The 19176-nt window shown below is 46.8% G+C and overlaps 1 protein-coding gene across 3 annotated transcripts in view; it reads left to right on the top strand.

The window, feature by feature from the left end:
- KDM2B (lysine demethylase 2B) overlaps positions 1-19176 on the top strand; it is a 94413-nt gene that overhangs the window by 13798 nt on the left and 61439 nt on the right. For 2 of the 3 annotated variants that reach the window (XM_048514746.1, XM_048514745.1), the window contains exons 3-5: positions 2057-2235; positions 3332-3438; positions 18775-18868. In XM_048514746.1, the coding sequence (XP_048370703.1) occupies positions 2057-2235; positions 3332-3438; positions 18775-18868 (380 nt within the window). Of the gene's footprint in view, positions 1-2056; positions 2236-3331; positions 3439-16754; positions 17991-18774; positions 18869-19176 lie in introns of those variants that run through there. The other variant, XM_048514747.1, reaches the window with a different exon arrangement.

The raw sequence follows: 19176 nt of genomic DNA, 5'->3' as shown, positions 1-19176 counted from the left end.
GACCCCCAGGTTGAGAACCACTGGTCTAGTTCCCTTTTAAACTCACCTAAGAGTGACCATTGCTACATCCTGTGGCAGTGAGTGCATCAGATTAACAATCTATTTTGCTGGGTACCTTGTGAGTTGTGTTATTTTTGGCGCGGTGGGGAGGTGGGGAAGGGGAAAGAGGGAGAAGTACCATTTGACTCAGCCCCAGAGACAGCCATGAAATTATACTGAGGAATCTTGGTCCCCTTGGGAGACTGAAGTTCTGCTTCTTTATCTGTCTAAGAAACCACTGTGTTGAGTTTTGTACCTCATCCAGAGGTGGGATCCAGCAGGTTCTCACAGGTTCCCGAGAGTAGGTTACTAATTATTTGTGTGTGCCGAGAGTGGGTTACTAATGGGTGATTTTGCCCACGTGATTTCTGCCTTAGTTACGCCCCTCCTCTCAGCAGTAGTGCGCAGAACTGGAAGCAGTCTAGCAGGAGGTGCACCGGCGTGCGTGGCAGCCTGCGCCTGTGTGCGTTCGTTTCCCGCCCAAGGACCGGCGCAGCGGCTGTGTCCTTGCCACAGCCCCGCCCAGGAATGCCCGGCCCCCGGAATGCCCAGCCCTATTGGCGCTATGCCACAGTTTGAAACCCACCACCATGGGAACCTGTTACTAAAATTTGTGGATCCCACCACTGATCTCATCCCCTACCTAAGTTGTCCTATTTTTCCTATGCTAAGGTTGAGTGGAAGGAGACGAGGGCTGTGCAAGATACAGCAGGCACCCTGCTGCGTGGGCAGGGATTTTGAACTGTCAGAAGCCTATAGTGAATCTATTTCTTATCATGCGGTTCAGAGTTCTCTCACAGTGCTTTGCTTGGGAATGACTGGGCAGTGTGTGAACTGGGGGGCCTCTGTTCTTCAGGTCAGCAGGCCTGCGGCATTCCAGGGTCTAGCAAAAAGGCATCAGAAGGCATTGGGAACTGGATGACTGGATTATCCCGTGTTCTTGAATGCCCTCTTGTGGGTACAGAGCTGCATTCTGTTTATTCCTTTTACTGTATTAGGGACTTTCCTGCTAGAGGTCAGGGGACTATTGTACTTCCCTCCTCCCTGTTGCTGTGTCTTGCTTTACCCCAAGTACAGTCAGCTGGGCCAAAGAAAATACCACCTGGTGCAGGCCCAGAGGCGTAGCTTTATAAAACGGCACCTGGACACGGACACACCCACAAACACACCCACACACACACACCAGTTAAGTCTCATCAAACTCCATGTGAAGTTTGGGGCCAGGGCGCAGTTGTGAGGGAAGTGTGCCTCTGCAATTCGCCCCCAAGGAAGTGGTACCTGGTGTTCCACCCCCCTGTACCCCCCTCTCTATGCCACTGCTGCCGCTAAACAGAATTAAGGTGCCTTATTTCTCTTGAAGGACTGAAGTTTGGGTTCTTTTATTGCTCTAAAAAGCCCAAAACACCTTTCTTAGGACCAACTGAATGACACAAAAATTATTTATTTGCTTAATTCATTACAGCCTGCTGTTTCCCCCAATGGGGACCCACAGAGTCTTACCTCCTTTTTCTCTCCTTCGTTTTATCCTCACGACTCCTGTGAGGCAGGTTAGTCTGAGAATGCGAGAGTCACTCAGAGAGCTTCCATGACACACATGCGAATTCAAACCTTGGTCTCCCAGATACCAGTCTGACACTCTTAAACCATAACACTGCACTAGTGTAACTCTGCTAGCTTCCGAATTCCACAGAACTCTTCATCATCTTTGCCTATCAGAAGTTTCCATAATATCCTGGCATGCTAAGGTCTTAAGATAATAATGACCTGGAATAGTTGCTTTCCCCCGTCTTTTTTATTTTGTAAATGGTGGCCTGATGAAGAATGATTGAGAACTTGACAGCTTGAACATCATCATGCGTCTCTAAGTTGGTCCTAATAGGTATTACACGTGCTTCTGACTTTTTGGCTTTTGCACCAAAATAACTGTAGGCAACTTGTCTGTTTATTTCTCTGTCTTGCAACGTAGGAAAATTCGTAGTTATTTTTTTTCCCTCATCAAGTTTCCAACGTTTTCCAGGGAGCCGTCGGATCGTGGACGTGATGGATGTGAACACCCAAAAAGGCATTGAGATGAGCATGTCCCAGTTTGTGCGCTACTACGAAACGCCAGAAGCCGAACGCGAGAAGCTCTACAACGTGATCAGCCTGGAGTTCAGCCACACAAAATTGGCGAGCATCGTCAAGCGGCCCAACGTGGTGCGTTGATACATTCTTAAGTGTGGTTTGGGGTTTTTTGGTTCCTCGTGTGACTGGGAGTTTGGTTTGTGTAGGGTAGTGGGTGGAGTTTTGACACTAGGACTGAGAGACCGGATTCAGGACCTCAGTCAGCAGTGAAGTTCACTAGGTGACTTTGGGACCGTCATTTACCCTAACCTACCTCACAAGGTTGTAGGGAGGATAAAAGGTAGGAGAGAAGAGAACTGTTTATTCCACTTTGAGCTCCGTGACAGAATGAGAGGATAAAACTGATTTTTTAAAAATAGAAGTATGACATCTACAAGGAAAATAAAATGTTAACAACAAATCCAGGTGAGGTTTGAAAAGAATTGCATTTGCTCAGTGTCTGAGTGGAATTAGGTGTGAACCCAGATCCTGAAGAAAAGCATTGCCTTGATGGGTAAGGCCAAGTATTCTTCTAAATCAGTTCTCTACAGTGGAACAGTGATTACAAGCTACATCTCAAGGCGGCTCATAAAATAAAGCAATACAATAAAATTACCGGTAGAAGAGTTTGGATTTATAACCCCCCTTTCTCTCCTACGGGAGAATCAAAGGGGCTTACAATCTCCTTGCCATTCCCCCCTCACAACAAACACCCTGTGAGGTAAGTGGGGCTGAGAGAGCTCCGAGAAGCTGTGACTAGCCCAAGGTCACCCAGCTGGCATGTGTGGGAGTGTACAGGCTAATCTGAATTCCCCAAATAAGCCTCCACAGTTCAGGCGGCAGAGCTGGGAATCAAACCCGGTTCCTCCAGATTAGATACACGAGCTCTTAACCTTCTACGCCACTGCTGCTCCTAGCCATTAAAACCAAGCCACTGCCTAAAACTTGAGACCTAAAAGTGAAATGAATGAAACAAGCAAACCAAATAGCTTAAAGACAAAACCCCTCAGTTGAACAGCCTGAGGAAAATGCAGAGTTTTGGCCTGGTGTCCCTAGGAGAGTGCGGTTAGGTTCATTTGGTGCAGAGTTTGGATTGGTTGGGCCAAAGGCTTAATTTTTGTTACCTATGGGAAAAAAGGCTCTTCCCAGATATTTCTGAACTCACTCTTCGCTTTCAATGCTTTTCCAGGTGGACTTGGTGGATTGGGTGGACAACATGTGGCCCCGTCATCTGAAGGAAAGACAGACAGACGCCACAAATGCCATTGCGGAGATGAAGTATCCCAAAGTTAAAAAGTAAGTTGTCTGCTACGGTGGCCACCCTGTTGGTTTAATTCCTACTGGTGTGTCGTGTCGGAAGACACTTCTGCCGAGCAGTTAGCAGAATCTCTTGTTTCAGGTTTGGTGGAGCTCTACCTCTTCAGTCTGCAGGTTTGACTGTTTTTCCTATTGGTGGTGGGGCAGAGGCAGCTGGATATATGACAGTGATGGCGAACCTATGGCACAGGTGCCAGAGGTGGCACTCAGAGCCCTCTCTGTGGGCACACGCGAACAGAGTCCCACAGACACACACATCTAGGCTGGCCTGGGCTCGATTATTAGCATTAAACTTAAGACCTAGTTTTGGGGAAGCAGTGTAGGTAACCCTGTTAAGCGCTGTTAAACCCCACTGATTTTCATGCAAAGAACTAAAGCGCGATCCTTTACCTGGAAGTAAGCTCGGTTGCTGGCAATGAGGCTTGCTTCTGAGTAAACCCTCCTAGGGTTGTGATTCACTCATGTGAAACATTGCACAGTTGCTTCAAAGCAAAGCCACCGACTACCATCAAGCTTACTCCCGAGTAACGCACGCCTTGGGCCAACCGTTTTTTCTAAACTGAAACCTCGGTATTCAAGTTAAATGGCCGTGTTGGCACTTTGCGATAAATAAGTGGGTTTTGGGTTGCAATTTGGGCACTCGGTCTCGAAAAGGTTTGCCATCACTGATATATGAAGACTAAATGCTTGTGGGATTGGAGAGCAATGTGGCCAGGATCTGTTTGCCTAAGGTTCAGGGCACTGTGTAGAAAGGGCGGTGTGAACCAGAGTCACTATTGGGCAGTGAACAAGCTGATGTGTCTGTCCAAGAAAGTTGGGAGTGGGGTGGAGCGGATTGGTTTGGAAAAGACTCAAGAATCAGAAAAGCCAGCCCCAGAGAGAGGTTTGCTGACATACCTGGGGAAAATTGTCTTGGGCTTATTCCGCACATGCAAAATAATGCACTTTCAAACTGCTTTCAGTGCTCTTTGAAGCTGTGTGGAATAGCAAAATCCACTTGCAAACAGTTGTGAAAGTGGTTTGAAAACGCATTATTTTGCGTGTGCGGAAGGGGCCTTGCATTTGAGGAAATACTGTGTTTTCCTGTTCTTTGAAACATTTCAGTGTGTTTGATTTTTCTGTTTGCAAAGCTGAAAATGATTTCGATTAGGACACCCAGCATTGCCTACACCTGTTCTCTGCATAAAATGGTTTTGTTTCTGTTTTGCAAATAAATGCAGGTGTTTTCGTGTGTGTTTTCATGTCTTGAGAAGTTGTGCCCCTCCCACTTAGTGTTGCCAGCCTGATTCAAACTTGGAGCATCTTTGTTTCTTAATATAGTTTCTGTATTACGATGTTCAAAGGGATTTTGTGATGGTTGGTGCAGAGGTGGTGGTAAAAAGCTCTGGCATGGACGGGCTAAAACGCACAGTAGTCACAGGGGGTTGGGACAATCCGAAGGGTCTTGGCTGGGACTGGCTGATCTATTGTGATCGTTGGTCGGGTTTGGATGCGCAGAAGTCTTGGCAGCTTTAATTTTGTTTCAGGTTTTTATTTGGTGGTCGTGTGTGGCAGCATCATGCTGATGGCGTGCCCCTTTAACATCTGCATAGCTGTTGACCTCTTGGAGCAGGGGTCTTCAAACTATGGCCCTCCAGATGTTCATGGACTACAGTTCCCATGAGCCCTACCACTTGGCCATGCTGGCAGGGGCTGATGGGAATTGTAGTCCATGGACATCTGGAGGGCCATAGTTTGAAGATCTCTGTCTTGGAGTATACCTTTGCAGTCACAAGAGCTGTTTCCTTTTAATGGCTGCTAAAACGCTGAGGAAGTTGATTTCCGTGTCCATCGTTACAATCTGGTTTTATTTTTGTACGTTCCTATGAAATCTTAGCACGCGCACATACCGCCCTGGGTAAGAATACCTATTTCCAGTGAAACGTGCTGTGTTCTATATCTATTGCTAAGCTAATTTTCTCAAACCAAAAGCCGGCCAGCAATTTTTTTCTCTTTAATAAAGTGGTGGGTTTTGCAAACACAGATGGTATCGTCGGATACTAATGTTTGGTTTTTGGCTGCAGCTTGCACAGTTCTGTGCAAAGGGATGGAGTTAGAGATTATTCCATCTGTTACGCTGGTTCAGTTACAGAGCCGGAGAAAACACAGAGGCTGACCTGGATTTGCTCCATTAACTCTTTATGGTCCTTCCCAGTCCTCCTTTCCCTCTTTTTAATGTTCTGAATATCATCACACGTTCTTTCAACCAAGCAGAGGTGGGTGATTTGCTTCCCACTAAGGAAGGAATTCCCAAACCACATGCTGCAAGGAAACACTACCGCGTCCTGAGAAATAAATAAGTTATTAGAAGGCTCAGTGAATTCAAAAGCCTTTGGTCACAGAGGAGAATACTTTCCCTGATCTATCCTTGCATCCATTTCCAATCAGAGTCATTTTCTGCATCTCAACAATGGGAACATTTGGTCAGTCTGCATACAGAAGTCTGTAGAATTGTCTGTCCTCCGAAGAGTCTGCCTGTTGCAACTCTGTGTGAGTTACTTCTTGACCTTTCCAATCAGAGATACACTAGATTGGGGGGCTTGTACAGAAGCAAATACTCAGGTGGGCTCCTGAGAGTGATTGATTCTTATTTTTATACATTTTGCTAGTCACATTTCAAAAAGAATAAAAGTGAAATTGTATGTGTATGTGAGGGTTGTCATGCCCGTCAGTTGGCTCTTATTGTGGTTAAATATTGTCGGATATGCCTGGGCCAAGAACACTGATAGGCAGCTGGAAGTTTGGTTTTCCGTTTCATTATGGTGTCATATATATAAGAATATATATGGTGTCATATATATAAAACCTTTGGGTTTAATAGCTGGTTATTACTTTGCTTTCTTTTTCGTTGTTTGTGGGCTTTACAAAAAATGTAAGTGTAGGCTGATATTTTGGTGTTCAAGGGAAAGGATCCATTCAGTGAATAATTCACATTTACCTAACCTACATGATTACTATTTTTAAAGTTGTTCAATCTATAACTAATGGTTAGAGGGTAATGAACTTTAAAGCTATGTAATGTTTTCTCTGAATGATATCAGTTTTGTAATCTTGAGAGCAGGTTATAGAGTCAATATACAATTTAGGGGTGGATGTACTATTTTTTCTTATTCTTTTCCCCCCTTTCTGTTCTATATTTTTTTGTTTGTCAATTATATGTGAAAAAATGATAAAAAATATCATTCAAAACAACTTTTAAAGTAAATTTCATTGTTTCACGTTGCAGTGAACGAATTTGTTTGCAATTTAAGTGCTTTGGTGACTGAGGTATCTTTTGGTTGCTGTGGCAGCCTTAAAAATACTCATCTGGTCAAGTAACCTCAACCCTTTTTTACCAGTTAAGTGCCTGACCCCAGCTTCCAAATTTCAATTTATGTTTTAAAAGGGCTCCTCGTCTGTCAGAAGTTTTGGAGTCACACTGTGCTCAGTGCTGCATGTTTTTACATTCATCATTTCGATTTTTCTTTTGCCGGTGGATGCCAGCGCACAGCTGGTGGCTCTTACAGCATGCAATTAACTTTAAATGTGAAAAACCTTGAGTTGGCCTGTTCTCGCTCCCACCCCCATCACAAAAAGATGTTTTGCAATACAAGAGACTAAGGCTACAGTCCTGAAAACTCTGAGCCTGGGAGTAAGCCCCATTGAATATACCAGGGCTTACTTTTGAGCAAACGTACATAGGATTTCATGACAAAAGTGTGTTCTTCCAGGGGGGGTGGGGGGGTAGGGAATCTGTCTTGGAACATAACTGTGTACAGTTAGTGAAATCTGCGCCTCTCTCTGTCAAAGTAGCTTTGATTAGAATGTTGTGTTGTCCCTCTGCATCCTCTACAGTTTGTAAATTACAAGCATTCTTTCCGACATCCTTCTGACCGCGATTAAAGGGCTCTGATCGCCTCTTCCTTTCGACTGTGTCTCATAAAGGGAAGTTGGACTCTTGAAAGTTTACACCCTGAAACTCGTGATGTTTTTCTGAGGTGCTACTGGACTCAAACCTCACCAATTAGAACTGTGAATGTTAGTGCCTTCAGCAAGAATTCCTAGAATGTTTCTTGTGAGATGCGGTGGTCATCGTCCTTGAAAGTAGCTAGGCTGGCGTGGTGGAGGAGGAGTGATTTAAGAGAATGCAAGTTATGGCCAAGTTTTGTCTGGAACATACCAAGTTTAGGTTCTGATCTCATCCTCTTTAGCTGTTTTTGTTGAAGACAATAGTCAACGTTTCCGGGAGCAAATAAATACAATGTTGTGTGTGTGATTTTTGTGTTCTGTGCATTGTGAGTCTGTGCATTGCATGCTGGTTTTGAACGGACCTCTGTCAGATGGTGCTAGACAGAAGCAGGAACACAAAAACCACGTACACAGCTTTCATTTATTTACTTCATTTAAATCATTCCTTTCTCCCCAATATATCCTTCTCCATTCCTCCATTTTGTCCCATCAACCCCGTGAAGTAGGTTAGTCTGAGAATGTGTGACTGGCCCACGGTCACCCAGCGAGCTTGCGTGGCAGAGTGGGATCTGAATCTGGGCATCCCAGATTAACACTTTAACTGCAATAGCTCGGCCTTGTGCCACATTTGTCCGAGAATCCCCCAAATGTTGGGTTGTTTGTGTTATTTTCTTATTTTAAAAGTTGTTCCCAGCTCTAAAATGATTTACCGAGTTCAAAGGCACATAAATAGAAACATAGAGCCAACACTGTATCATGGTTACCAGAATATAATCTGCGATCTAAATGGAACCTCCATGCTCAGAGGCAACGTGCCACTGAATGCCAGTTGCTAAGAAGAAGAGTTTGGATTTATACCCCACTTTTCTCTCCTGTAAGGAGACTCAAGGTGGCTTACAAACTCCTTTCCCTTCCGCTCCCCACAACAAATACCTTGTGAGGTAGGTGGGGCTGAGAGAGTTCCGAAGAACTGTGACTAGCCCAAGGTCACACAGCAGAAATGCAGGAGTGCGGAAACACATCTGACTCACCAGATAAGCCTCTGCCAATCAGGTGGAGAAGTGGGGAATCAAACCCGGTTCTCCAGATTAGAGTCCATTGCTCTTAACCAGGTTGGCTCTCATAATGTATTTATTTGGCATAACTTATATGCTCTCTCCACCCCGTGAGGACCCAAAGTTTTGATCATTCACCTCTCCTCCCTTTTATCCTCGCCACCCTGCAAATCGAATTAGGCTGAGAATGTGTCTGGCATAAGACCATGTGACTGTCCTTCCATGACAGAGTAAGGATTTAAATGTAGGTCTGCCAGTACCTAGTCTAGCACACCTTGCCACTACACCACACTGGGTGGACGTCTTCCCACAGGAGGAAAAATTTGCCTACAGGTGGCAGCTCTTTGTGCAGCCCACATGTTTGATCCCAGTTCTCATGTGCCGTGTGCACGTTTGTGTACTGAGAACTTGTCATTGGCTGCAGCTCCACGTGGAGCTAAAGAATTCCTCATCTCAATGACCCGTGATAACCCACATATTTGTGGGAAGATAAACAGGAGTCTGGCGGCCTCTTAAAACTACCTAATTTTTTACTCTAGCAAATATTTTCCTGGAGACCACTTTGTGCAGAATTCATGTAGGGGTCTGCAGTCTGCACAAACATGTAGGCCAGTGGTGGCGAACCTATGGCACGGGTGCCAGAGGTGACACTCAGAGCCCTCTCTGTGGGCACGCGCAGAATGCCCCCCCCCCCCCCCCATCTAGGTTGGCCTGGGCTGCTGGGCTCAATTATTATCATTAAACCTAAGACCTAGTTTTGGAAAAGCAGTGTAGGTAACCCTGTTAAGCGCTGTTAAACTCCACTGATTTTCATGTGAAGAACTAAAGCACAATCCAGTAAGCTCGGTTGCTGGCAATGGGGTTTGCTTCTGAGTAAACCCTCCCAGGGTCGTTATTGTCCTGTTGGAAGAGTTGCATGGTTGCTTCAAAGCAAAACCACCGACTAGAAGAAGAAGAAGAGTTTGGATTTATATCCCCCCCCTTTCTCTCCTGAAGGAGACTCAAAGGGGCTGACAATCTCCTTTCCCTTCCCCCCTCACAACAAACACCCAGTGAGGTAGGTGGGGCTGAGAGAGCTCCGAGAAGCTGTGACTAGCCCAAGGTCACCCAGCTGGCATGTGTGGGAGTGTACAGGCTAATCTGAATTCCCCAGAGAAGCCTCCACAGCTCAGGCGGCAGAGCTGGGAATCAAACCCGGTTCCTCCAGATTAGATACACGAGCTCTTAACCTCCTACGCCACTGCTGCTCCACTGACTACCACCAAGCTTACTCCTGAGTAACGCACGCCTCGGGACCAGCCATTTTTTTCTAAACTAAAACCTAAGTAGTCAGGTTAAATTGCCGTGCTGGCACTTTGCAATTAATAAGTGGGTTTTGGGTTGCAATTTGGGCACTCGGTCTCGAAAAGGTTCGCCATCACTGATGTAGGGTGCCGCTAACATGATGAAAGGAAGCTGGTCTGAATTAGGTGTATGGCCACACAAGACAGGGCCACAGGCCCAGATGGCTTTTAAAGAAATTCACGCAGAGGAGCTCCATCAAGGACTACTAGTCATGGTGGGTCAATAACACCTCTGTGTCCGGAGGCAGAATACCTCTGGATACCAGTTTGCTGGGTTTGGACCCAGCAGCAGTGGCGTAGGAGGTTAAGAGCTCGTGTATCTAATCTGGAGGAACCGGGTTTGATTCCCAGCTCTGCCGCCTGAGCTGTGGAGGCTTATCTGGGGGAATTCAGATCAGCCTGTACACTCCCACACATGCCAGCTGGGTGACCTTGTTAGCATCCAGGAATCCTGCGAGCTCTCCAGATAAATTCAGGGAACATACAATTCCCATCAGCCTCTGTCAGCATGGCCAATTGGCCATGCTGGTAGGGGCTGATGGGAATTGTAGTTCCTGAACATCTGGAGAGCCGCAGGTTCCCTACCCCTGGGCTAGTCACAGCTTCTCGGAGCTCTCTCAGCCCCACCTACCTCACAAGCTTACAAACAACTCCTTTTTCCTTCCTCTCCCCACAACAGACACCTTGTCAGGCAGGAGGGGCTGAGAGAGTTCAGAGAGAACTGTGACTAGCCCAAGGTCACCCAGCAGGCTTCGTGTGTAGGAGCAGGGAAACAAATCCATTTCACCTAGTGCCCTCCTGGCCCTGCTCCCCCATCTGTTTGAAAGCCTGAAAGGAGCAGCAGTGGCGTAGGAGGTTAAGAGCTCGTGTATCTGGGGAATTCAGAATAGCCTGTACACTCCCACACACGCCAGCTGGGTGACCTTGGGCTAGTCACAGCTTCTCGGAGCTCTCTCAGCCCCACCTACCTCACAGGGTGTTTGTTGTGAGGGGGGAAGGGCAAGGAGATTGTCAGCCCCTTTGAGTCTCCTGCAGGAGAGAAAGGGGGGGATATAAATCCAAACTTTTCTTCTTCTACTGGAGGAGGACTCTGCTCCATCCCAGCAGGGCTGTCCTTATGCGTTGGCCAGGGATTTTGCAGTGTGTGAAGCAGGCCTTTTCAGTCTCTTGCTTTCATTCACCAGCTAAATGGGGCTGCCCTTTGTGGCCAAACGTGGGAGGGGGAGCGAAGGGGGCCGTGTTGGAGCCCGTCTTAGCTCTCCTCAGGGAGAAGAGAGGGGAGGAAAACACCTCCATGTGTGGGGGCCCATAAGTGGGATGTGGGGGGGAGGAGAGAGGCCAGGCAGGCCCGAAATGTGCTCTCCTGGGTAACAACACGATACTTTAGGCTATTGCATAGTTTTTTGAGGGGAGGTCTCTTTGTGGCCGTGTGCGTAGGAGACTCAGCCGTAAGCTCTCCTGAGTTACAAATGTCAGCCGCTTTGCCTCCCCCATAATCTTGGGAGGCAATATTTCACTTTAGGTCACTGGTTACAGAATTGATTTTTTTTGGGGGGGGGGGGAGCAGTTGTAAGTCTCTTTTTGATGTGTGAGCCATAAGATCACTAGGTCCCCCTTGGCCACCAATGGCGGGGGCAAGTCAGTTGGATAAGCTCCCCTCCGTCACAGACGTTAGCCCACGTTTCCCTCCTTCCCGACGTCCACATCAGTTTACTGAAGGGGAGACCTGTCCCGTGAAAGTCAGCTCTAAGTCTTGCGATTCTTGATTGACTTTTATGTTGCCCCCCCCCTCAAGAAATGGCCCCCTCAAGAAATGGCCCCCAGGTTCCCACCCTCAAAAGCCAAGGCTGTGCCTCATAGCTCACAGGGGAAGAGAAGTCAAGCCTTTGTTTTTCCTCCCCTTGGACAGGTAGCATGGAGGATTTTTTCCCCTTTTATTTGGCTTTTGGAATGGTTTCTCCCCGCCCGCCCTCCTCCAGATGCTGAGCTGGAATTCTTCTAGCAGGGAAAAGCCCAGTGACAGAATTGACCCAAATTGCAGGCAACTGTGTGGATCCGTTTGGGGGGAAAGGCCCCTAAACAGCAGAATCTGAAGCATTCTGAGGAACTCAAAACCTTGCATAATTTGCATATTTACATTTCTTGGTTGGGGAGGAGCGAGCAGACAATTTTTCCAATTGATAGGCACAGGGCAAGGCCCTGTCCACAGAGCAAAAGCTCTGACCGGTTAGCAGCAGTGGCGTAGGAGGTTAAAGAGCTCGTGTATCTAATCTGGAGGAACCGGGTTTGATTCCCAGCTCTGCTGCCTGAGCTGTGGAGGCTTATCTGGGGAATTCAGATTAGCCTGTACACTCCCACACACACCAGCTGGGTGACCTTGGGCTAGTCACAGCTTCTCGGAGCTCTCTCAACCCCACCCACCTCACAGGGTGTTTGTTGTGAGGGGGGAAGGGCAAGGAGATTGTCAGCCCCTTTGAGTCTCCTGCAGGAGAGAAAGGGGGGGATATAAATCTAAACTCTTCTTCTTCTTCTAAAAAAATAACCATCCAAAAGCTTCTTCAGTGTTCAGAGATTTATTGTTTTCATTCATTGGTTTGAGTCAAGAAGATGTACAGACCTGGTCATCTCATCCCACCTTTTACCTCACCTTGCCCATTCCCATTTTTGGTGAAACTTCAGTCAAAAACACCTTGCGTAAAAGGTTTCTATAACAACTACTGGTTTCTATTTTACCTTTATCTGTATTTGTGAGCTTCTGCTAAGTCCTTATCTCCTTGGTGGGGCCCTGTTTTCTCAAACCACCTGAAAAACTCCGTGTCAGGCTGCCCCATGAGTTTCGTTTTTTCCAACTAAAGTAAGCTTCTGAAGTGCTTGGTGCCCAGTGAATTACTCGCATATAACTTGTATGATTAAATACAATGGCTTAAAACATCATAAACTATATGTCCATATCACAGTCACCTTGGGAAAAGGGGACAATGCGGTGGCAGAGGGCGGTTTTGATTTTATTATCCCCGTTCCTCTGAAAGTTTGGCACTTTACAATATAAACGTGCCTGTCTCCTTACCCTTACAAAGGCTCTAAGGAATTAGCTTTCCCGGAAGTTTCTCTTAGCAGTATTTATCTGACATGCTCCTCCACGCTGGAATCAGCATGATACCTGAATGTAGATACCGGCGTAAGGATGCGAACACCAACTTTAAAAATTCCTGAAGATTTATTTTATTTGTGTTATTAAATTTCTATACCACCTTTCCCATTTTGGGCTTGGGACGGTTTCCAACAAACGTACATCCTTCATATAATTCACACAATAAAATATGATAAAATCTATAAGTTAAAGTTAAAGCTACATATGATGTGTGTGCCATATGATTTCTATATGATTCTATATATATGATTTCTATAAATCCAATATTCCTTGTGGAACCGCTCTGTCTCACAGACCCTGCAGAGTTGCATTAAATCCCACTGCGGCCTGGTCTTATTAGACAGAGAATTCCACCTGGGGCCAGGGCGGAAAATTAACTGAAATTTACTGTGAAGTGGAGACAGAATATCTGAAATCTGGATTTTTGCAATCCCAAATCTACTGCTTTGAAGAATGCAGGCTTTCCCACCGAAACATGACATACAATATGGAGTATTATGGAGGGAAACAGAAATCATATTTTCAGCCCCTATTTTGACAAAATTTGTGGCCATCTGCCTTCCTTGCAGGAGTGGCGTAGGAGGTTAAGAGCTCGTGTATCTAATCTGGAGGAACCAGGTCTGAGTCCCAGCTCTGCCGCCTGAGCTGTGGAGGCTTATCTGGGGAATTCAGATTAGCCTGTGCACTCCCACACACGCCTGCTGCTGCTGCTGCTGCTGCTGCTGCTGCTGCTGCTGCTGCTGCTGCTGCTGCTGCTGCTTCTTCTTCTTCTTCTTCTTCTTCTTCTTCTTCTTCTTCTTCTTCTTCTTCTTCTTCTTCTTCTTCTTCTTCTTCTTCTTCTTGCCTTTCCTTCCCATATTTTACTTTCTGAGGCATGAGGGCCATTTTGTGCCCCAGCTAACCTATTTTCCACATGAATCTGTATTTCTTTAATTACGTCTCACGTAGAGGCAAGGGTGTATCTTTTAAAGATGGCACCCGGGACCAGTGTTGAGCTACGCCTCTCCCAGCTCCGTGTGGAGTTGGAGGCGCCATACAAGGCTGGGCTGGGCCAGCTCTGGAGCCGGCTGTTTAAAGCAAGCTCTGGCCTGGGTGGATCAAGCTTTACATGCTTCCAAAGTGGACTTCAGAGGCGGTGGCAGCAGTATCAAGGTGGACATGGCCTGGGCAGAGCCCGCAGTTCAAGGCCAGCTCCTGCCTGGCCTGAAACTATGGGCTTTGAGCCTGCAGTTTAAAGCTAGACCTGACCAAGCTCAGCCTTGAATTGAGCCCTCCCAAACTCCATGTGCAGTTCAGGGGTGGGGACACAGCTGGACCTGGGCCCAGCCACATGGAGTTGGGGGCAGGACGCAGTTTAATGTGAGGGAGCATGGCCTGTGAGGGGAAGGGAGGCTCTGGGCTGTCTTGTGCCCCCCTGAAGCGGTGCCCACGACAGGAGCCCTGGCTTGCTGTAGAAGAAGAAGAAGAAGAGTTTGGATTTATGTCCCCCCTTTCTCTCCTGCAGGAGACTCAAAGGGGCTGACAATCTCCTTGCCCTGTCCCCCTCACAACAAACACCCTGTGAGGTGGGTGGGGTTGAGAGAGCTCCGAGAAGCTGTGAGTAGCCCAAGGTCACCCAGCTGATGTGTGTGGGAGTGTACAGGCTAATCTGAATTCCCCAGATAAGCCTCCACAGCTCAGGCAGCAGAGCTGGGAATCAGACCCGGTTCCTCCAGATTAGATACACGAGCTCTTAACCTCCTACGCCACTGCTGTACCCTAGTTGCGCCCTTGTATAGTGGTGCAAAAATCTGTGGTGCACATTATAGCAACTGCGAATTTTCAGTTATTGTGGGAGGAAACGTACAAAGCGTCCCTCTAGGAGATTTAGAAAAAAAATCTAAAAGGCATTTTAGGTGAATGTCAATTGGGAGAACCTCTGCCCACGCACCCACAGGGACAATGCAGGAAGAAAAATGACACCCACGCGGCATTGGGAAAGTCTTTTTTTGGCGTCACGATACGTATGTGAGTGTATGCAAATACCAATTTTGCTTCTAATTTGGCAGCAGTTAAAGGAGTTGGCGGAAATGCAGCCTGAATTCTCTGAAATCAATGCTACACATGTCCAGCGTCAACTAAACGGTTGTGCAGAAAATTCCTGGTACCTTTTCCCCCCCACGTGTGTGCATGTGAGCGAGAGAGGATTTTTTAAAAACTGCTTTGACATCTATCAAATTGACTTTGTCATTTAAAAAAAAAAATCAAAAACAAAACAAACTTTCTAGGGTTTTTATTTAGGACGGATCTATTTAGGAATGTCCTTGATTGATTTAGTTTTTAATCTATTGACATCGTACTAATTGGAGTTCCTAAATCTAGATGGTGAACCTTTTATGTGTTTTCAAAATGGTTCTTGTATTTATATTGTTTTGGGTGTATTTGTATTTGTATTGTAAGTTGCCTTGAGCGCCGTAAGACGAAAGGTGGCCAATAAGGGCTCTAAACTGTTCCGCCGGGCCTTTGGAGGAACCGGCCACTGATGGTGCCTCCCCCTTTCATGGCACTCTGCCTCATGGCCCTCTACATCTGGGACCTGCCATTCCTCCCTCTTGGGGAGAGGATTTCGAATACGGAGCTGCTGGACGCCATTTATATTCATTATTGTATTTTTATTGTATTTTATTGTATTGTATTTATAAGATTTAGCTTTTACTGTTTTATCGCCACTTTTAAAGATTTAACCATTTTATTATGTTTATTGTTGTACACCACCCGGAGCCCCTCGGGGATAGGGCGGTATAAAAATCTAATAAATAAATAAATAAATAAATAAAATAAACAAACAGATACAATAAAAGGAGGGAAAGGCAGAAAGTGTATTGTTAAATGTCCACTGAGAATCTGAGCAAAGGATGTGTGTTGAACTGGGAAACCTGTGTTTTCAAGAGCTGCGCAGTGTCTGTGGCTCGTGGAAGCAAAGGATATTTTTGTAAGCATCGGGAGTTCAGAGAGTGCAAAGTTCCCTTTTTTGTCCCGCATCCCCCTTCAACCGTCTCAGGCGCATAGAACTGTACATTCTTTTAACGTCTTCCTATTTAGGGGTTTTTTTTCTCCCCGAGCAAAGAGAATGCCACTGCGAGTGGAAACAGATGTGAACATTATTTTTTTCCCCCAAGATGGACACCACAACAGTTCTGGGTGCAAAACAGCCCTTTTGAAAAGTTGGACCTTTCCCCTCCTTGGCAAAGAAGTGTCGGCTTGGCGGCGAGGAACGGCTTGCTGAGCTTGGAACTGGGATGTAAGATTAGCCGCGGCATGGAAGCAGCGCGCTGAGCTGCCATGTGACTGCAGCGTTATGTTGGAGAGGAAGCTGTAGAGGTCAACGCAAAGGCATTTCGCCAGAGACTGCATGGCGGATGAAAGCTTTTCTGATCCCTGGCCCTTTTCATCCGCTGCTGGTGTCGAGCGGAGAAGCGTTCTCTGTTACGTTCACAGGGGAACGGGTCGGCCAGCTTGGTCTTTTTCGCACTTGGTTAGAGTTGGCTGAGAGAAAAAGGGTACAACAGGAGGGTTCTAAAGAGCTTGAACTAGCCCTTCTGTGTGGGCAGAAAAAAAAACCATCAACTGTTCCTAGGAGGGGATGTTTGGTTTCTGTGGGGGTTTCTTGAAACCGCCTTGTTAAAATCGGAACGTTTGTGGGTCTCGGTTGATCTCTTTTTCCTCGGTTTCAAATGCGGTGGAGCTTAGAAGGAGGTTGTTGCGTCGCGGTCCCTGCAAACTGAACTGGAGAGCCAGCGGCGCAGCTGTGAGATATATAACTGCCGTGCGTAAAGGCTGGCATCTTCAGTTAGAGGACTTGGCAAAGATGACCTTGGGTGTCAATCAAGGCTGACATCTCTGGGCTAAGAGGAACGGTGGCGCTTGGTCCAGGATAAGACAACATATGATGATCGCTGACTGCAATAGATGAACAGACTTTAGGAGATTTAAGTGATCATTTTTAGCATTTGAGTGAGAGTCTAGAATTCTGAAGTGGACTTCTTTCTGGATTTTCTTTCCATGTTGTCTTGGCGCTACCTGAAAAGAATAATTACCGCAAGTGTCTGAATTTTAAAAAACAACACAACTTTTTGAAGCTTTGGAAACAGTTTATTACTTGCTGATAGCTTGTTTTGAATCGAGCCTTTCTTTGCAGCCTGTGATTAAAAGTTAGTTTCCTGCCGTCAGGAAAAGGTGTGGTGCCGTCTCATGTGGACGCTACAGTAATAATAATGGGTAAAGGAACAGAGGATTTAGAAAGTGCGGAGGGGTGAAAGGACTCATATTTTGAAAAGCAGGATGTAGAGGTCACAATCAAAGGCTGAGTTAGTCCTGGTTTTTTGAAGGAGCTTCCACATGCCCCATTTGTTGCTCAACTGTGGCCTAGACTGTCTGTGATTCCCTTGTCAGCTTTAATTTTTTAAAAAGCATTTAAAATACCCTTAGGGTTGAGAAAAATAAATCTCCTCTCCGTCTTCAAAGCGCCGCTGAAATTCTAGAGCAGGAAAGCAGGCAGGGCTGGTAATTGCGGAGGGAAAGCTCTTCGTTTGCAAAGCAGAGGCACGGGGAGGGTGGGTCCGTTTCCCCCTCCCCAAAGCCTGCAAATTTACCGTCTTCATGACAGCATTGCGTATCACTCTGTCAACTCCCGGCCCTGGATGGGGTTGCTAGGCAGCCGGCTCTTATATAGGCAAAGACTTTCTGATTTGCTAGCCTTCCCGAGGCACATGGTAAGGTCTGTCCTAGCCTATCGTCTCGAGGGACTTTTGCATGCCGTCTGCATACTGCCGAGACCCAGCACCTGAAATGTGATGAAGGGAAAAGGCATCGTTCCTCGGAGCCCTTTTGGGAAGCGAGGGAAGGGGCCGCCTCCTCCTGGTATGTCGGGCTCAGCTCTGCAGGGAAGGCTGAGAGAAGCACGGAAAACAGCGATGCGTCCAAACCCCGAGCCGCCGAGCGGAACAAGGGAAAGAGGTTAGTGGGTTAAGTGATACGCATCCCCTTCGTTTGCAAAGGTGCCCGTGGTGAGCGTGAGAGCAAGAGTCGATGTTTCAGCCATTAGGTGCGGAGGGAGTCGAGAGGATCACGAATCGTGCGGAGCTGGAGCGGATGGAGTGCCCTGCGACAGCTCTCAAACTCTTGCAAAGAACGCGTCGGGAGAGCGGGCTTTGGTACTTCGCCATTCCACCCACGGATTCTTTCCATCGTTTCAGGAAGCGCATGAGCTTAAAAAGAAAAGCGCAAAGATCACGAAGCTCCGAGTGCAGCGAAACGCTCTAACAAGGCTCTCTCTCTCTCTCTCTCTGCCGTCCCTCGCCACAGCGGCACTTGTAGTGACTGGGAATCTAGCGCGGGTTTAGTCTGAAATGGAACTGTTGGAAACTTTGTTCTTCGGCATCGTTTGCAACGAACTTGGAGCGAAGTTGCTGGTCTCCAACGTGAGCCTTTTGCCAGGTGCTTCGGAACGCCGAGCGCATATAGAGAACAGGTTTAATTGTGATTGTGGGTCGGTGTGATTTCTATCCTGATGCTTCCAGCATTTCCCCTCCCGACAATTAATTTCCCCCCATCAGAAAATCTGGCATCGTTTCTCCTTGGAGCCCAGTCTGAGGATTAATAAGACGCTTGCTGAGAGTCTTTTGCACATTGAGTTGCAGATGAAGATGAGCAAATAAGCTGTGATTTTGGCAGATGTATGGGAAATCGCATGCATTTCTGGGGGCTATTTTAAAAAAATAATTGGTGTGCTTTTTTGCAGGTACTGTCTGATGAGCGTGAAAGGGTGCTTCACAGATTTTCACATTGATTTCGGGGGCACTTCTGTTTGGTATCACGTTTTTCGAGGAGGGAAGGTGAGTGGACGTGACGCTTTTGGAGGGAGGGGAGGAGAGAGGAGGGAGAGAGGCGTTCCTTCTGCCTGGCCGTTTCTGCATTCTCATCCACCTTCTAAAAAAAACAAACTTTGTAATTGCTTGTGCTCAGAATTCTTCAGCAACCAGCTTGGTTTGGAAAAACCATACCTGGAAGGATGTTTTGCTTGCGTGTCAAGCAGGCACGTTTCCATATTTCCTTCCCACCCCTTTTTAAACAGTCCCCATGTTTTGGCCTCCTCGGTTTCCTCAAAACCACTCATGTCATTAAAACCCCTGTCATAGGAATA

Source organism: Sphaerodactylus townsendi, linkage group LG13, assembly GCF_021028975.2.
Source record: "Sphaerodactylus townsendi isolate TG3544 linkage group LG13, MPM_Stown_v2.3, whole genome shotgun sequence".
NCBI lineage: Eukaryota > Metazoa > Chordata > Lepidosauria > Squamata > Sphaerodactylidae > Sphaerodactylus > Sphaerodactylus townsendi.
The sequence above is the reverse complement of the archived record's forward strand: the minus strand, read 5'-3'. Positions and strand labels throughout refer to the sequence as shown.